At 40.9% G+C, this 18,504-nt stretch overlaps 1 protein-coding gene and 1 long non-coding RNA gene across 11 annotated transcripts in view; one reads left to right on the forward strand and one right to left on the reverse strand.

Moving 5' to 3' along the window:
* Positions 1-1,814: 1,814 nt before the first annotated feature.
* LOC125132516 (uncharacterized) lies at positions 1,815-7,315 on the reverse strand. 4 transcript variants are annotated; one of them, XR_007136264.1, is made up of 3 exons: positions 6,947-7,315; positions 3,691-6,559; positions 1,815-2,413 (listed from the first exon to the last, which is right to left on the reverse strand). It is a non-coding gene; the product is annotated as an uncharacterized LOC125132516 (long non-coding RNA). The 4 variants fall into 4 exon arrangements; XR_007136266.1 differs by having other exon boundaries at positions 1,815-2,181; positions 2,301-6,559; XR_007136263.1 differs by lacking the exon at positions 1,815-2,413 and having other exon boundaries at positions 5,944-6,559.
* TFRC (transferrin receptor) overlaps positions 6,963-18,504 on the forward strand; it is a 29,987-nt gene continuing 18,445 nt past the window's right edge. The window contains exons 1-6 of one of the 7 annotated variants that reach the window (XM_047789797.1): positions 6,963-7,024; positions 13,549-13,607; positions 14,371-14,581; positions 15,090-15,297; positions 16,176-16,322; positions 16,760-16,868. In XM_047789797.1, the coding sequence (XP_047645753.1) occupies positions 13,572-13,607; positions 14,371-14,581; positions 15,090-15,297; positions 16,176-16,322; positions 16,760-16,868 (711 nt within the window). In that variant the 5' untranslated portion in view covers positions 6,963-7,024; positions 13,549-13,571. Of the gene's footprint in view, positions 7,025-7,067; positions 7,146-7,454; positions 8,485-8,620; positions 10,229-11,152; positions 11,172-11,329; positions 11,720-13,548; positions 13,608-14,370; positions 14,582-15,089; positions 15,298-16,175; positions 16,323-16,759; positions 16,869-18,504 lie in introns of those variants that run through there. The other 6 variants (XM_047789842.1, XM_047789833.1, XM_047789807.1 and 3 more) reach the window with 6 other exon arrangements.

Here is an 18,504-nt window from a genome sequence, read left to right on the forward strand (position 1 = left end):
GAAGAGGGAAATAAGAAAAACCAAATGGATTCATTGACATTTTGGATACAAAGTTAATAATATAGTTAATTCTTTTATTCAGTAACTCCCCTTATCAAAGGTACATACATTCTGAGAGTAAGTCATCTGTCTTGTATGGATGATATAAATGCACTGCAACTCTATCACATACGTACCTAGATTTCTGGAGCATTAGTTATGCCACAAAGTCTTATTTTTAGAATTATTTGAGATTTCCCCCTTAACATGAATATGAATCCAAATTTTGAAATAAAATTAAACATGAAATGAAAAATTAGTGGATCCACCCTCCCCAAATATTCAAATCTTCTCAAATTATTCCACTTGGATGGTCTCTGAACGTCTTTATTATTTTTTATTTTATTATTTATTTTATTTATTTATTTTTATTTTTTTGCTGCAGCGTGCAGTGGCTTGATGTGAGATTTGAGTTTCTAGACCAGGGATTGAATCTGTGCTACAGCAGTCAAAGCAATGAATCCTAACCACTAGACCACCAGGGAACCCCCAGAACCTCTTTAATAATGATTTCGCCTTGAGGAGAAGTCTATAGAGCCTTATACATATGCAGTCATTCTGTGTCATGGTTAGATGTGTGATGATGTAGTGCAGTGGTGGTGTTTAGGGCTGGGTTCAGAAGGTAGATTGCCTAGGTTTGAATTCTGGTTGTTACCAATAATTAGCCAGGTGACTTGGGGCAAATTCCCTCTGTATAATGCCAGTCTCCACACCTGGACAATGGAGATAAAATTCTTAAGGATTGTAATGAGGATCACATGAGCTAATACTCTAAAGGGATTACAATTGTTCCCAGAACACAGTAGATGCTCAATAAATCTTAGCTGTTGTCTGTCATTCAGCTCTCACATCAAGGGCGTTCCCAGCCAAATAGAATAGATTCTTTCCTATCATTTGCTAACTAGACCACTGATAAATTGGGGGAGATGGTCTATGTTTAATGTATCAGACTGCAACAGTATGTGGATGTCACAACATCCATGGAAAAGAGAAAAATAGGGAATTCTAGTATACTTAGCCAGTATACAGCAAACCAGATTTTGAACCCAGGTCTCTCTGCTCCAAAGGCCAATCTGTTCCAACTGAACCCTGCCGCTGAGAGCTCAGCATGAGTTGACAATGTGCGGTTGCTGTCAAGGCAGTAAGTGTGGTGGCAGGCAGATGGGATTGGTAAAGGCAGTAAGCCTCTAGAACAGAGGAGTGGTGGCCCTGCTCCATTCCTCTGTTTGGCCATCTGGGGTGGGTCGAACCATGCTTCCAAAAGTGACCAGTGGGTGGGGAGATGTGGAATTGGGTCCTGTGGTAGCCCTTAGAAGGGATTAGGGTATTTAGCTTGAAGGAGAGAAGAGTTTTGGACATGAGAGCAGTCTTCAAACAATAACCGATTTATTGAAAGTAGAGGAAAAGAGAATTCAGAATAGCATAGGTGAAAACTTTCTACTGGTTTGAACTATCCAAGACTCTGGTTTGGGAAGTGATAAATTTGATCTCCTTGGAAAGGTTGAAGAGAAGCTAGATAACCACTTGATGGGATAAAATACAGGATTTTGTGTGTGTGTGTGTGTGTGTGTCTTTTTAGGGCTGCAACTGCAGCATATGGAAGTTCAGGCTAGGGGTCGAATTGGAGCTGTAGCTGCTGGCCATAGCCACAGCCACAGCAATATGGGATCTGAGCCTCATCTGTGACCTACACCACAGTTCATGGCAATGCTGGATCCCTAACCCACTGAGCAAGGCCAGGGATTGAACCTGCATCCTCATGATACTAATCAGGTTTGTTAACCATTGAGCCAGGATGGGAACTAGGAATTTTATTAAATGATTTTAACGTAAGTTTATTGAACAGCTGTCAGAGGCCATGGATGGTACATGTGCTAAAGTTACTTCCAAAATTGAAATGTTATTATGAAACTAGATCTATTTTGCCCAGATAAGGCTAAATAGGACCTTATATCCTGCTTGACACTCCTACTTTGACTGCTGTACTTATTGGCATAAATATTCTTATAATTAATTTAAAAATTAATCATATATTCTGCTTTCCCTACCCTGAGTAATCTTTGCCACTTGCTATAAAGTAGGGGCAAATTCCACCATGATAACCTGGATTGCTCTTCTTCCATGTTCTCTTGTGTAAGCTTCCTTTTGGCACAGGGGAAACAAAAAATAATTTAGTCAGCAGTATTAGAACAGGAAACTTAAAGTTTCCAAGTACATTTTAAAGGGAAAAAATGCAAAATAAAATGGAAAATAATACCAACCTCAAATATATGACCTGACTGTCCACCTTCATTCTCTGGAACACATCCTATTGCAGTGTGCAGAGCTCCACATTTTTATTTTACAATTCTGGTCCTAAAGTGATGGCCCTGGGCTTAGGATTCCAAAGTAAAAAAAAGTAGATACAGTTTGTCAAATAGGAGCTGTGATCAGAGCTGAATGTAGGTTGGGGTGGCTTCTATACTGGTTGCTATGAGGCCTTACTGTGTGGCTGGCAGAGTTCTGCCATCATCAACCATAGTATGTTTGAAAACATTTTTATCTTAATTTTTTTGCCACACATGTGGCATGTGGAAGTTCCCATGCCAGGGATCAGACCCAAGGCCACAGCAGTGACCTGGGCCACTTTACTGACAACGCCAGATCCTTAACTTGCTGCACCGAGAGGTGTACTGAAAAGCATCTGAAAAGGCTTTATCTATGTTTTTAAACTCTGCCTCCCAACTCATAAAACCTCACTCAATATCTGCCGAAGGGCAGGGTGGCAGCAAGTTGAAACATTGGGCAAAGTAACAAGGAGAAAGCTTGGGAGTTGATATTTAACTTGGAGCAAGTCGTTTGTCCTGTTCACTAGAAGGACTTATGCTCTGAGAAAGGCGTGGATTAGGAGGGGGTTTATAATCACAGGTCAGAGCCCACTGAGAAGTCAATTTAATAGGTTGAAAGCAGCATTAAAAAAATTACATAGAAAATTCCAGACTGCTTTGCACACAGCAAGGGTATCATTTCATGAAAGTTTTGCTTGTTTCATGTGAATACATGCACACACACACACCTACACATACACACACATGTGGACTGAGTTGTAAAGTGGACATTTTACCATGGAGCACAGTCAAAAATTTGGGAAATGCTAACCCCAGAGACTCCAGCATTCGGGCCACAGAAAGGACCCCAGAAAAAGCAAATGGCTTTAGATCCTCTATGACTGAGTTTACAAATTAATGTATTTTTGTAAATTGTGATAAAATATACATATGTATCATAAACAGATGAACATTTGAAAATGTAAGGGAAAAGGCACTAAATGCCTTTGTCTGAAAGCCAAAAACCTCCCACCCTCCTAACTTCTTCTTGGAGGTTTGGGTTTATAATTCCTGCCCAGTGTGTAGTTTCCTGGTCTGTATCTCCCAGAAGAGGTGTGTGTATTGATTTTGATCTTATGGGGTAGGCAGCAAAAGTACCTTCTTCTACCTGTGACTGAGTTAGAGAGGAGAGAGTGTGTTTACATTCAACTGTACTTCTGTATTACAAAATAGATTGTTTAAAAAAAAAACAGGCATAAAAATCAACTAGAAACTAATAGACATACAATTTGGAACAAGATGTGGCAAATTACAGTGTGCCTTGGTGAGCACATCCAAGTCTTACCTTCCTTTTCAGATCTGGGCCGTTTCTTCTCTTCCACGCTTGCACACTTGTTATTTGTCTTTTAAATATAAACTCTGTTTCTCCCAGCTACCCTCTTTGCCTTTTCAGGAGTACAGATTCCTTTCGCAGTTCTTTACACACCTTTGTTCAACACAAAATAAATGATAATAATGATGGTGATTGATTACCTTTTCTTCTTAGCCATTATCAGCAGCAGTGATTTGTATTGGAATCAGGGCAGTCAACAGCCATTGAAGACAACTTTCCTCTTCTGAAGCAATTATTTCAGCGCTAGTTGCTTGGAACTTTCCAGTTTCCAGGCTTTTTCCCCTCCAGCCACATTTACTCATTTGGCTGAGGCTGTGAACTAGCAGCAACTTATCTTTGCATAACCCTGTAATTTCAGGAGCTTTCCTACTTTTTAATTCACTGGGGAATAAAGGGATGTTCTCCCCACGTGGCCAGTGGGAAAACTGAAGCATAAAGCCATTAAACCCATGGGGCTGCAGCACAGCTGATGACACAGCTCTGGACCAGTGGCTGACTTCCAGGCTGGGCCTCTTTTCATTATGTCAGTGGCTTCTCTGGTTTTTTTCCTGCTATTCCTCCCTCACCAAATAGAAAGACTCCTGGTTTCATCTTAAGATGAAAAAAAAAAAAAGAGAGAGAGGGAGAATTTTGCAGTGGTGATGATTCCCTTAACCTTCTCTTAACACCAGTAATTCCCCTAAGGTATTTGCCTAGAGCAGGGTTTTAATACACACCACAGGCAAGCTGGTGGCCTCTGGCTGCATGCCTTAGCATGTCTTCCTCAGCAACCCAAATCTGCCCTGCAGACTTCTTCCATGTCATTATCCTGCCTGATCCTGCTCTATCCCACCCAGACAGACTCAACCAAGAGTCTCCTATGTACCAGTATACTGTGTGTTTTTAGGAGATTGCACTTGCCTTATCTCACTTAAAGCCACAGAAAACCTATGAGCCAAGTATTTTTATTCCCATTTAAAAGCTGAGGTAACCCAGACTCAAGGAAGTTGAGAATTCCAGTTCCTTGAGACCAGACTTTGCCTTCTTTTCCCAGATCTCTAGGGCTTTTAAAAATCAATGCATTAAGCACACTGTACACTCCTCTCCAACCTCCAGTTTTTCTTTATGCAAAATTCTAGCATACATGATTTAAAAAAATTTTTTTTTTTCTGTGTACCTTTTGGAAGAACGGCAAGAATTTTAGGTCCACTGTAAGTTAGGTCTTATGTAACACTCTATGGACTGTTGGAAGTTGAATAATAACCATTTTAGTTATTCTGGAGAGTTCAAATAAAGGTTATGAAAAATTTATTTCATTGCAGGCATCCAAATTACTGAGTCTGCAGAAGTGGGAGCTAATGCTATATAATAATGGCAACAACACAGCAAAAGTCAGATTAAAAAAAAAAAAAAAAAAGCTTTAAACATATGTATGGAATACCGGACAAAGCAAAATTGCCTCTCAGTATGTATAGATTCTGCAACAAAGCAAGACAAATCTATTTCCATCTACTTAAACTGCCAAAGAAGGAGATCCTGTAAAGTGTCTCCCTGAAGAAAGGGAGAGTAAAGGAAATGTATTTGCTTAGTGTTATTACTAATAAAAGCAAGGAAATAAATACGTAATTGACATGCTCTCTATTGTCTTCTTTATTGTCATTTTAGTGAATTTAAACTTTTTAATTTGGATTTTCATACTTTGCATCCTGACCTCCAGTCTCCTAAGCCCATTTTCTTCGCGTGGTTATAAGATTTTCCCTTGGATATTAGCACTGTTTGTTTTAAGGTCCTACCAATCCGGGAAAGAGAAGGGACTCAGCTGGCCTATTGTCAGAATTTCAGGTTGGCCCTGTCAGTGAATCCATCCCTTTCACTGCTTTAACTTTTTCCTGTGTAGATCTACTAAGGTGTGGTGATATTTCTGTTTGTATGATTTTAAAATGTTTCTCCTTGGGGAGAGATTTTAGGGAGCTCGGGCATGGGAAAGGGCGGTGCAGACTCAGCGTACTTCCCATGAGAGGGAGAGCAGAAGCCGGAGACCAGGAAACAGATTTGCATTTCAAAGGACTTCTTTGCCCATCAGGGCTCAGACTTGGAAAGTGCTTTATCTGTAACAATTTTATGGCCCCAGTCGTATTCCAGTTTCGCGGCTATTTGTAAACGTGTCTAATCTCCCTCACAGGATCGTAGGTTACCAAGGGAAAGGGTGAGAACGTTTGCAGAGAGTTTAGAAAGTGGTAACAATATCATTTTATTTGTTAAGCATTGCACAATCCTATTATAATAACAATGACAATGAACAGGAAACTTCTGCAATTCCAGCACCCCAATAAATCGCTTGTTTCTATTTTCCTTTCCATTTCTTCAGGCATTAAAACATCCTGCAAATCTCAGTGCCAGTCCTTGCGATTCATGAGCAGCTTTTACACATCCTAAATACAAATTTGTATTTTGCTTTTTCAAAAAAAATTATAGTTGATTTACAATATTGTGTTAGTTTCAGGTATACAGCAAAGTGATTCGGTTATACACATATGTGACCAGATCTATACTTTTATGTTTGTTTTGCTTTTTTTAGGGCCGCACTGCGGCATACGGAAGTTCTAATCGGAGCTACAGCCGCCGGCCTACACCACAGCCACAGCAACGCGGGATCCGAGCCGCCTGTGCGACCTACAGCACAGCACATGGCAACACCGGACCCTTAACCCACTGAGCGAGGCCAGGGATCCAACCAGCATGGTTCCTAGTCGGATTCGTTTCCGCTGCGCCAGGACAGGAACTCCTATTTTTTCTTTTTATTTTCCTTTATAGTTTATTACAGGATGCTGAATATAGTTTCCTGTGGAATACAGTTACATTTTGATTTTAACTTTTTTTCAGCCCTCACCCCCCGCCTTTAATTCTTTTCCCTTTTTGCTTATCCTTAATATTTCTGATGTTGTAAAACATATATTCACAAAATGGCATTAGTGACTACTTAATATTCCCTGAACGACATACGCTTTCAAATATTACTTCAGTTAAGTACTTAGCATTTAGGAATAAACGCTAACAGCACTTGACCTTGCACTGCAGGGCCAGAGGATAGATCAAGGTTAGAACGAGGCCTCTGGGAGGCAGGGCTGTGGCCCGCGCGACAGCGGAGGCCGCGAGTAGGAAGCCGATGCGCCACCCCCTCGACCCCTCCCGGCACCTGCAGTCTGGCGCCTTTTTCCTCCAACCTCACCAGCTCCCGCGCTCCAGCCAAGGGCTCCCGACTCCGGTGCGTGCGCACTCCTGGCCGCGGGGCCGTCCATTTCCAGAGGTATACGTGAGGCAGGAAGTGACGCAGCGCCCCGGGGGTCGGAGAGGGCGGGACCAGGCTATAAACGGCTGCTGGGGGGGCGGCCATCCCACCAGAGGGTGTCAGCATCTGCTTGCGGTGGGTAAGGGAGAGGTGGATGGGGGAGGCGCTTGTGTGCATGACACGCTGCTGTTAGAATCCCGCCGACCCTCCCGTTCTCCCCTCAGTTTGAGGGCTGCTCGGAGCGGTCTTGGGTGTAGCTCTGCTCGGTGCTGTCCAGCAGCCTCGGATTGCCGCCGTGGGCGCCAGGAGGTTGCAGAGCCTGCGGATGGGGCGGGCGGGAGCGGGGCGCGCGTGGCGGCGGGGAAAGGACTGCAGGTGCAAGCCGGGTGGAGACGAGCTGCGGAGAGAGGCTGCTCTTACTTTCCCCTCTCCACACCCTCCACCACCTCTCGGTCGCGGAGCGGCCGGGATTGTTCGGGATCTGAGGGCGGGATGAGGGGTGCCCCACGGTCGCTCTGCTCCCCGCCATTCTGTTTCTGGCTCCTCAGGCCACCCGGACCCCTTGTCCTCACTAGCTCGCCATTAAAAGACGCGGGTCCCCATGGATACCCCTGGGCTGCGGACTAGGCTGGGGAGCGAGGCGTGAGCCACGCTGCCGCAGCGCTGACCCGCCCTGAGGGGAGCACGTGGCTGCTCCAGGAAGAGGCCCCGGGGAATGGCTTTCGGGGTGTGTGGATGACCTTGAGCTCCTAGCCCTCGGATTTCTCAGTACTCGTCCAGGCCGTGGTCTCATTGCTGAAAGGGACAAAGCTCTCCTGGACTGCGTTACGACTGTGTCCTGGGCATTTAGACAGGGGGTTCTGTAAGCTGTATATATTTGAACGTCTGATCTTTCATAGCTGCCTGTGGGCCTTGTGTGTGGGTTCTCAGTTTTCCCAAGGCAGAAGCCGACTGAACGCTGCAGGTTTTTAACATTAATATTCGTACTGCTAGGCTCTCCTCACTAACAGATGGGAGATGTAGGAATAAGACTCCTGCCGCAAAAGCTATGGTGTAAAGTCTAAGTAAAAGCTTTTGGGATTGGAATCGGTTTTTGCCTTCAGGAAACTAGGGGTATAATATAAAAAGGCTGTGTTGTATTGACAGATGCCTTAGAGGCCCATTGTGTCACTGTTTCTGGTGGATAGCTTTTTTAAGGTAGTAGTGGGAAGGGTGGATAAGAAAATATTTTGTGACCTGACTCTTGGGTTAGCATTTTCTCTCTGCTCACTGCTTGTGGTGACCTTGGGTATACCAAGGAAATTGATTGCTGCTGCTTTTTTTGGATAAGAAAATTGAAGTAGGAAATAGTTGTTCTGTTACAGAAGTATTTGGATACCTGATACCTTTATTTTAGGTGTAGATATGAATTGGAATACTGGATGTTGATTCAGTGGCCTCTGAGTGGGGGAGTTTGACCTTACTGACAGACATTTAAGGTGATTTCCCACTTTGAAAATGAAGTTTAGTCTATCTAAAGTAAAGTACTTGTTGGCCCTGCTGGGTTTTTTTTTTTTTTTCCTTCTTTCTTTTCCCCCAGTTTTGGATTGTAATACTCAATATGCTCCACAAGAAAACCCAGAATTAAAAAAAAAAATTGTCATTGACATGAAGTATTTTTCCAAAGTCTCTATATAGCATACTACCCTTTAACTTTTCTTTGCTGGAATGTTCTTGTTATGTAACGGCGGTTGTGAACCTAGCCTGTGCTGAAGATTTTTGGATAGAGAACAACTCATTTAACTCTGCCCTAAGGGGTGGCAGTAATTTGCCTCTGATAACGTAGTTAACCATAAGGGAGAAGGCTCCCAGTTAAAACTTGAATCAGACAACAACTGAAAGCTAGTTAAAAGTGGTTCTTTTAAGGCCTTTTAGAACTCTTCTGTGTATGTGCCTTCTGTCTGCTCTCTCAGATGAGCACTACACAGATAGACTACAATGACTTCAAGTGGTCCTGACTTTTGAGCTGAACAGTCTTTTTTTTCAGAAAGCTAAATAGGGAATGGAGAGATTGTTTTTGTTGATTTTCTACATGGCCTTTTCCTTTTAGGCCCATTAAGTTAGACCCTTAAAGCTAGTAGAGACTTTCAGCAAGTCTCTGGGTACGCACAAGTACCTGGGTTCTGAGGGCCATGCAGAAGTTTTGTAAATTCCTGTGATCTGTTCATTTTCACCTGCAAATGCATACTTGTCTAGGGAAATTGTTTGCAAAATGGGTGTCTATAACCAATTGCTTGACATCTCGGAGCCCTGCCATGTAAAGTTTTAAGTTTTTCTACTTTTTAAATTTTCCCTGCTAACTAAACATTGCCCAATAGTAGCAACGATGAGAAGATCCAAGGTTTCCATTATATTCTCTTTCCTATCATTTCCAAATGATATGAGAAATGAACCTCATATACGTTAAACATGCCCCAGTACTGTTAATAAAATGTCTTTGCTTTTTGTTAATTACCACATAATTCCATATCAAGTATTACAGGATAGGGAAATCAGTCAGAGAAGGCTTCATAGAGTATGGCCCTGGAAGAAATGAGTAGGAGTTCAAGAACAGAGGAAGAATGTCGGGTATAGGCAGGGGCTGGATTCTGTCTTATTTTGGAGAGAAGACTGAAGTTATTAGGAAGTGAAGGCCTCTAGAACAGAGTCTCAAGAGCAGGCAGAGGAACTTCATTTTATGTGAGCTCCAAGGACTTAAAACTGGCTTGTTTTCTCAGTTGAAAGGGGCTTGAGAATAATAACAAACAAGTGTATTATTTTTATTTCAGGTAAAATGGAGTGACAGCTTTAGATATGTTATATATTTATAGGTGAAAGTGTATTTTGGTACCTGATCCCTGTATCCCTTTAGCTATATGTATTTTGTACAGCCCCCTGGTTTTCAGACACCCCAAAATAGCTGAAGACTTCAAGATAATGACTGTATTTTAAAAGATTAAATAGAAAGTAATGCCGTATTTCAAGAAAGTAGGAATAAGATGATTTGAATTTGAAAGAAGTTTGGAACTGCGGTCTAGCTAGTCCCTTTGCCTCCTATTTTCCATCCCATGGCTCAGTTAATTTCAGATCTTCCTTTCATGTTCAAAACACATGGGGCTTTGTTTTTGCTTACCTTAATTTTCATTATTGTGAGAAACTGAATAGTTTTTCCAGTCATCATTGACAACACCAAAGATATACAAGGTACTAATATGAATAAAAATCAAGGTGATGTTTGGTTTGTCTCTTGTAATAGATTATCAGCACTGGTGGCATCTTGAAATAAGCCGGGAAAGAGTTGTTTGGCTTTTTGATGTAGTCTTGTAATAGAACTACATTATAGACTGATACATAACTGGTATGAAAAAAGTTTCTCTCCCATGCTTTTAGAGCACATGAATTAGAGTTATTTCAGTTGGAAGAAAATTCATTAAGGGGTTCTTTTAAATAGAAAGCTTTGCTATGTGAGACTATTTTGAAAGAATGACTTAGTTTCATTATGTGTAAAACTTAGGCGATAATTCTTGTGGATATCATAGAATTGATTATGTTCTCAGATGTGGGGTTCAATGATGGATGGAGTTAAAAATAGGGATTACCGGAGTTCCCGTCGTGGCGCAGTGGTTAACGAATCCGACTAGGAACCATGAGGTTGCGGGTTCGGTCCCTGCCCTTGCTCAGTGGGTTAACGATCCGGCGTTGCTGTGAGCTGTGGTGTAGGTTGCAGACGAGGCTCGGATCCTGCCTTGCTGTGGCTCTGGCGTAGAACAGCGGCCACAGCTCCGATTTGATCTCTAGCCTGGGAACCTCCATATGCCACGGAAGTGGCCCAAAGAAATAGCAAAATACAAAAAAAAAAAAAAAATAGGGATTACTAGGTCACAATTTTTTTTCCTCTGACTTGATTTCTTCTGTTACAGTTTTAATTTTGTGTCCTGGGGATTGGAAGAGAAATAGTATATATGTTTTCTTTTTTTTTTTCTGTCTTGTCTTTTTAGGGCCGCACCTGTGGCATATGGAGGTTCCCAGGCTCGGCTTCAAACCAGAGCTGCAGCTGCTGGCCTATGCCACAGCCCCAGCCACGCCGATCCTTAACCCACCGAATAAGGCCTGGGATGGAACCTGAGTCCTCATGGATGCTAGTCAGGTTCGTTAACCACTGAGCCATAACAGGAAACTGATATAAGTTTCCTTAGTAAAATAAAAGTACTTAGATTTTAATTATACAAAATCATAATTACATGTGCTAGTAATTCTGCAGACTTGTAATCAATCTTCTTATTGTCTATTTAAATCCTTTATTTAGATCACTTACTTAAATGTGTTGTCATTTTAGTCTTAAAACTAGAAACCTTGAGGAATGGCTGGGTTAGATGAACATTAAACTGGTAGGCTGTTTTTTCCTAGAAAAGGGTGATTAAAATTGGTTCAGGGTGGGGCCTTCTGGTTCTGGCTCTAGTGATTGGGTTGTACAGTTTTGGTGCAGTGATAGTGATAAGCTTTTTGTACCAGATGGGGCAAGAGATTGTGCTTCTCAGAATGTTTGCTTATTGGCTCTAGTCTCTAAAAGCTTGGGGATTAGAAATTATTTTTGTTGTTGTTAATAGGTTTTGATAGGAGACTTTTCCAGTGTCAGTTTATATGTCTTTGTTTTACAGTCTGCATATATATCACAACCTGCTTTGCACTAAGAGGGTAAGTGTACTATGAGTGTACTTGGAGTACAGGCAAAGCTTTAAAATAGTATGGACTAAATGTCCATTCTATACATCTCAACATAATAATTACTTTCAAGCGTCTAGGCTCACCCAAACCAAATTAAATTAGAAAATCTAGATTTTAGTTAATACCTATACTTTAACTTAAGTCTCTCTCTTGGTTATATAGAGGGGTAGTGTGCTTTGAAAAAAGTTTAAATTAATTTCTTACATTTCTGGAGATGTGAAAACATGCTTTCTATAAAATCCAGTAACCTGTTGGACTTCATTTTTATATTATCAGGTTTTAGCCTTGAACACATCACTTAACTCTCAAATAACTGGCCTTTTCATCTGTAAAATAGCATACTCGGTTTTTCTTTCATCTATTGTTTTTGCATCAAAGATCTAATCAAGTCATTTGTTAGGAACTGTTCATTTAATCGGAAGGATCAGGTTTTCTCTCCTTTTTTTTTTTTTAAAGTCTTTTTGTTCGTTTGTTTTTTGTTAGTTTTTTTTTTTTTTTAGGGCTGCACCCATGGTACGTGAAGGTTCCCAGGCTAGGAGTCGAATTGGAGCTGGAGCTGCCAGCCTACACCACAGCCACACAATGCCAGATAGTTAACCTTCTGAGCAAGGCCAGGGATGGAACCTGTGTCCTCATGGATACTAGTCAGGTTCTTTAACCACTGAGCCATGATGGGAACTCCTCTCCTTTTCTATTAGTGATGATTTGTTACTGATCTGTGTAGCATGACCAGTCTTGACTTAATTTTATCTTTTTTTCTTTCTTTTTTTGTCTTTCTAGGGCCACGCACACGGCGTATGGAAGTTCCCAGACTAGGGGTCCAATCAGAGCTGTAGCCATTGGCCTGCACCACAGCCACAGCCACGCCAGATCTGAGCTCCGTCTGCGAGCTCAGATTCAACTACTTAAATCTACTTACCATGGATGACATTCTAACTAGTTTTAGTCACATTTTGAAAAATTTTAATTATAGTTGATTTACGTCAATTTCTGCTATACAACAGAGTGACCCAGTTATACATATATATACACATTATTTTTCTCACATTATCTTCCTCCTCACATTTTTTGTTGTTGTTGTTGTTGTTGCTATTTCTTGGGCTGCTCCCGTGGCATATGGAGGTTCCCAGGCCAGGGGTTGAGTCGCAGCTGTAGCCACCGGCCTACGCCAGAGCCACAGCAACTCGGGATCCGAGCCGCGTCTGCAACCTACACCACAGCTCATAGCAACGCCGGATCGTTAACCCACTGAGCAAGGGCAGGGACCCAACCCGCAACCTCATGGTTCCTAGTCGGATTCGTTAACCACTGCGCCACGACAGGAACTCCCCCTCCTCACATTTTTAATAAAATATCAATTATACAGGAAAAATTGAAATAACATTACAGTATAGCCATGTGCCTTCTTTACCTAGATTCACGGATTATTAACAATGTGCCACATTTGCTTTATTTCTTATATACTTATTAATCTAAGAACAAGGGTCTTAAATCTAATATTGATACAATACTGTTATCCAGGATATAGTCTATATTCAAATTTTTTATTTCTCCCAATAATGTCCTTCAATGTCCCCACCCTCACCCCACCTCAATTCAGGATCTAATTAAGGATCATACTACATTTAATTGTCATGTAAACTAAATATATTGGTCAAAGATCCTTTCTAGAAAGGTGATGATATACTTAAAAGTAAATTTGATGTATAATACTTAATCTAGTATGGTAATGAAAAGCCTTCGCTAATCTGATACAGATATAATGAACTTATTATATTCATTCTCTATTTTACTTCTAGGTTCTTTTGTGTGGCAGCTCAGAATGATGGATCAAGCCAGATCAGCATTCTCTAGTTTGGTAAGATTTTAAGTTGTATTTCTCTGTCACCAGTTTGCAAGAATATGAAATGTACAAGAATGGCTTTCGCCCAGTAAGCATGAAATAACACCCAAAGCTATCATCAGGTATTCATTTACATTTGAAGTGGTGGTCTTGAGGTATAACTGATCCCACAGAGGAAAGGTATAATTCAATGGAAAATCTTTTAAGAAGTTTCAGGGCATAGTGGAGTTCCGTCGTGGCTCAGCAGTAACGAACCCAACTAGTATCCGTGAGGATGTGGGTTTGATCCCTGGCCTTGCTCAGTGGATTAAAGACCCAGCATTGCCGTAAGCTGTGGTGTGGGTCGCAGATACAGCTAGGATCTGGCATGGCTGTGGCTCATGGGCTGGCAGGTGCAGCTCTGATTCGACCCCTAGCCTGGGAGCCTCCATGTGCCAAAGGTGTGGCTGCATGGTACAGAGGGTTCAGCCGAGTGAGTAGATAAGATGAACTAAAGAAAGAACTGGTCAGAATGCATACCAGTAGCCATCTGTAAAAGAAACCCTGAATGAAAAGGCTGGATGAGACAAGGCCAGTGTGTGTTCCAGCCCTCATCTGCCGTTGACACTTGGGCACAGGGAAGAATGCTGGTTTGAAGAGACTTCTTTTTCCTTAAGAATGTATAGCAAGTCATATCCATTAATAAATATAGCGCTTGACCAAACTTTCTTTAAATGTCCCTATTCCCTTTAAGCGCCTTCATGATGCTTTTTCTTTCTTTTCTTTTTTAAAATCTTAGTTTGGCGGAGAACCATTGTCATACACCCGGTTTAGTCTGGCTCGGCAGGTAGATGGTGATAACAGTCATGTGGAGATGAAGCTAGCAGCAGATGAAGAAGAAAATGTTGACAGCAACACAAGGAGTAACCACATCAGTGTCGCAAAACCAAAAAGGCTAAATGGATATGTCTGCTATGGGATTATTGCTGTAATCACCTTTTTCTTGATTGGTAAGAGTGGCCATTCAAAACTTAAATGTTCCTTGTCACCAACTCTAGGAAGTCTGTTAATCCAACTCAGCAAACATTTATATATCATTCCTGTTTACATGTCACTATGCAAGGCCCTAGGAATACAATGATAGCTAAGATTCTATACCTGCCTTTGTGGTTAGCCTGGTGGGAGGAGAGAGACATGTGAATCATTTCAGTATAATGTGCAGACGTTATACTAGAAACATGCATAGGATATTTTTAACCTAGAAGCTCAACCTGAGGATTCAAGGTAGGCTTCTAGGAAGAAAAGTTACCTTTGCTTTGAAAAGGTAATCGTTTAAAATAAAGTTATAATGGATTCAGTGGTTTAAAATCAACCAAGTGAGATACATTTTTTCAAATAGACTTACAACTGGATTAAAATCAGTATTTTCAAGGGTTACCTGAAAATATTAACAATTCTTATAGGAATAGATTATCAATGAAATTCTATGAGGTCAGCTCTGAAATTTTTTATCCTTAGGATTTATGATTGGCTACTTGGCCTATTGTAAACGTGTAGAATCAAAAACAGATTGTAAGACACTGGTACCAACAGAACCTTCAGAGGCAGAAGAGACAGAAACTTTTGAAGCAGAAAACTTCCCTCAAACACCTCGCTTATTTTGGGCAGACCTCAAAATACTGTTGTCAAAGGGATTGGATACCACAGACTTCACCCGTACCATCAAGTAAGCTTGCGCTACTTCACAAGTTCAACCTCAATGCCTAGCGTGTTGCTTGTTGTCAGATTTTCTTCTGCTCTGGTTTTATGTCTTAACTCCTTGTAAGTCAAGCTGAGCCCTGGTACTATCCACAAGGGCATCAGTAGCCTTTTTCATCTTCTAGCTTGGGACTCACTTGACTGCCCATCCTATTTCTTCTTGTTCTCAATCAATACATACCCTGATTGTCCTTAAGGTTTCTGTCATTAAGATTTTTAAGATCTTCCTTAGACACATATCTAAACTCTGTGTAACGAACCAATCATCTTTTACCTTTTGCTAGCTTCCTATGGTTTCAATGGTATAGTAATTCTTTTGGTCTTAAATTAGAAATCTTAGTATTTTACTTCATCTGGTGAATACTTTTGTCTATACTGTGCACTAGGATTTATGGGTAAAGTGAGAATGTAGTTTATCTCCAACCCCAAAATCATGAACAAAGAGCAGCTTTGTTTCCAGAGTATTCAGGAAGCTTCAAAGTAAGTGAACATTGAAGCTGTACATCTTGAGTTCACCAATAGTAATAATACCATCTTTCACTGTGCTTATAGCAGATATCCTAGAAGCTACTTATTTCCCCTAACACTACCCTAAGCAGATATATTATATTGGGATGGGGCTTTACAGTAGATAAATAAGTTTTTTTTTAACAAGTTTGAAGTCATCAGTTCCTTCAAATATGGGCACAAATTTGATTTCTTTTAAGATTATCTGGTTAAACCAGGATTTGGGGTCACAGTTAATTCATCTCATGAGTTATGCTTTTAAAACAAATGGCTTTATATTTGAGTTCAATGTTTAAGTTAAACTTTAGTTCATTTAACAATGATTTTTTTTTCCTTCAGGATGCTGAATGACGATTATGCCCCTCGTGAAGCTGGATCTCAAAAAGATGAAAGCCTTGGTTTTTTCATTGAAAATCAGTTCCGTGAATTTAAACTCAGCAAAGTCTGGCATGATGAACATTTTGTTAAGATTCAAGTCAAAGGAAGGTATGTTGAAAGATGGTAAACTTATTTTATAGAATTGGCTATTTTTAAGAGTTCCCTTCATGGCTTAACGAACCCAACTAGGATCCATGAGGATGTGGGTTTGATCCCTGCCCTTGCTCAGTGGGTTAAGGATCTGGCATTGCCCTGAGCTGTGGTGTAGGTTGCAGATGCGGCTCACATCCAGCACTGCTGCAGCTCTTGTATAGGCCTGCAGCCATAGGTCAGATTGGACCCCTAGCCTGGGAACTTCCATATGCCCTGGGTGAGGCCCTAAAAAGAAAGCAAAACAAAGTAATAAAAAAAGAAGTGGCTCTTTTTAGGTGTGCTAATTATAAGACCATCAAAATAAATAATGTGATTTGAATGCTAAATGTAATAAAGCCATTTAATTTTCTTCCCAAGATGCCTTAGCTTCATTTTAATCTTTTTTTTTTTAGCAATGCTGAAAACTCAGTGACCTTAGTGAATACGGACAGCAACAGCTTGGTATACCCAGTGGAGAGTCCTGAGGGTTACGTGGCATACAGTAAGGCTACGACAGTTACTGTGAGTAAGGCAAAACCATGCATGAGACTTTTTCCCCGTTACATGGCTCAAAAACTCATTGTTTACTGTTCTTAGGAGTTATTAGTGTAAATTTACTTGTAAAATTTAACTGATCATAGGATATTCTTGTTCTCAACCCTCCCGTGCCACAGTTAAAATAAAATCCCAAGTCCTCATCTTGGCCCTAAAGTAGTTCTACTGCTCTCCTCTTTGCTCATTCTGCTCTGGCCACTCTAACTTCCCTGCTGTTCCTCAGACACAGACTGAAGCATTCTCCCACCTCAAAGCCTTTATAGAAATCACGTTTCCCTTTGCCTAGTCCATTCCTTCCCTAAACCTCACACGCCTTCTTTCCTCACCTTGTGCAAGTCTCTTTGCTAGTCCCTCCCGAGGGAAGTCTTCCTTGATTATCTTATCGAAAATGTCCTTCTTCTACTCCTCCTTATCTTGCTTTATTTTTCTTCCTGATACTTAAGACACCCGCCCTTATTCATTGTTCTATGCTACACAAAAGGGCTAGGGGTTGGTTTCACTTTCTATGTTCCAGAGCCTTGGGCTGTACCTGACACATGGCAGAATTTATTAAATGAATTCCTATCTCAGATACCCTCTTATGTGGGGACAGATACAAATAATTTCCCCGTCTGGAATCTAATCTTAGCTTGATTCTTTAATGCTTGATCTTTGAAAATTTAGGTAAATTTTGCCAAACTACTACAGAAACTAAACAACTATATACAATGGCTTTAACTAGGCTTTTTAGGTTGACAACTACATATTTATATGCCAAGTGTCTCTTTAGAGAATGTCTTCCTAGCCAAATGAAGTGCTATGATTGTTCTCTTCCTGGTTACCTGTGCTGCATCACTTTTCCTGGCTACCCACAAGCCAGCGATGTGCAGGTGGGTGGACTGTTCTGCTAAAGAACAGTGAGAGTTTTGGTTCACCTGCAAGCTTTCTGTATTTAGATATTTGCCTGTTAGTGTCAGTTTATAGCTGTGCATCTGAACCCTGACAGAGTTGAGGAACACTGTGATGACAGCGTCTATACAAATCTAAAAGTTGATCTATGCAAATCATTTTATTGCAACAGTTTTTGGACAGATTTATCAGAATTTTCAGTTGATTCTTTTAATCTTTTTTTTTTTTTTTTGGCTGTGCTGGTGGCACATGGAAATTCCCAGGCCAAGAATCAAACCTGTGCTGCTGCAATGATAATGGCAGATCCTTAGCGCATGGTGCCACAGGAGAACTGTCAGCACCTTCAGTTGATTCTTAATGTATATCACCAATTGTCTGGAGTTCAAGTGTGGGAACATTATTTATTTGGTACTGCCGTGGCTAGCCTCCAATATTTATATTGATATGTCTCTTTGTTTAAGGATGTTTCATTATCCTTTCTCATTCCCCCAGAATATCTGAAGCAGTGTAAATTAATAAATGTAAATAATCAGTTAGATTAAAGGCATCATGGGATAATGAAAGGCATGAATATAGGAGGCCAGAAATCTTGACTTCATTCCTGTTAACCCTGATCAGTTTTGACTTCAGAATTCTCATGTATCTTTTCTGGGCCTTGGTCTTCTTTTTTTGTTCTCTTGGGTTTGAACTGTAAAATCATTTTGTAGCCAACTCT

This window comes from Phacochoerus africanus, chromosome 1 (genome assembly GCF_016906955.1).
Source record: "Phacochoerus africanus isolate WHEZ1 chromosome 1, ROS_Pafr_v1, whole genome shotgun sequence".
Taxonomy (NCBI): Eukaryota; Metazoa; Chordata; class Mammalia; order Artiodactyla; family Suidae; genus Phacochoerus; species Phacochoerus africanus.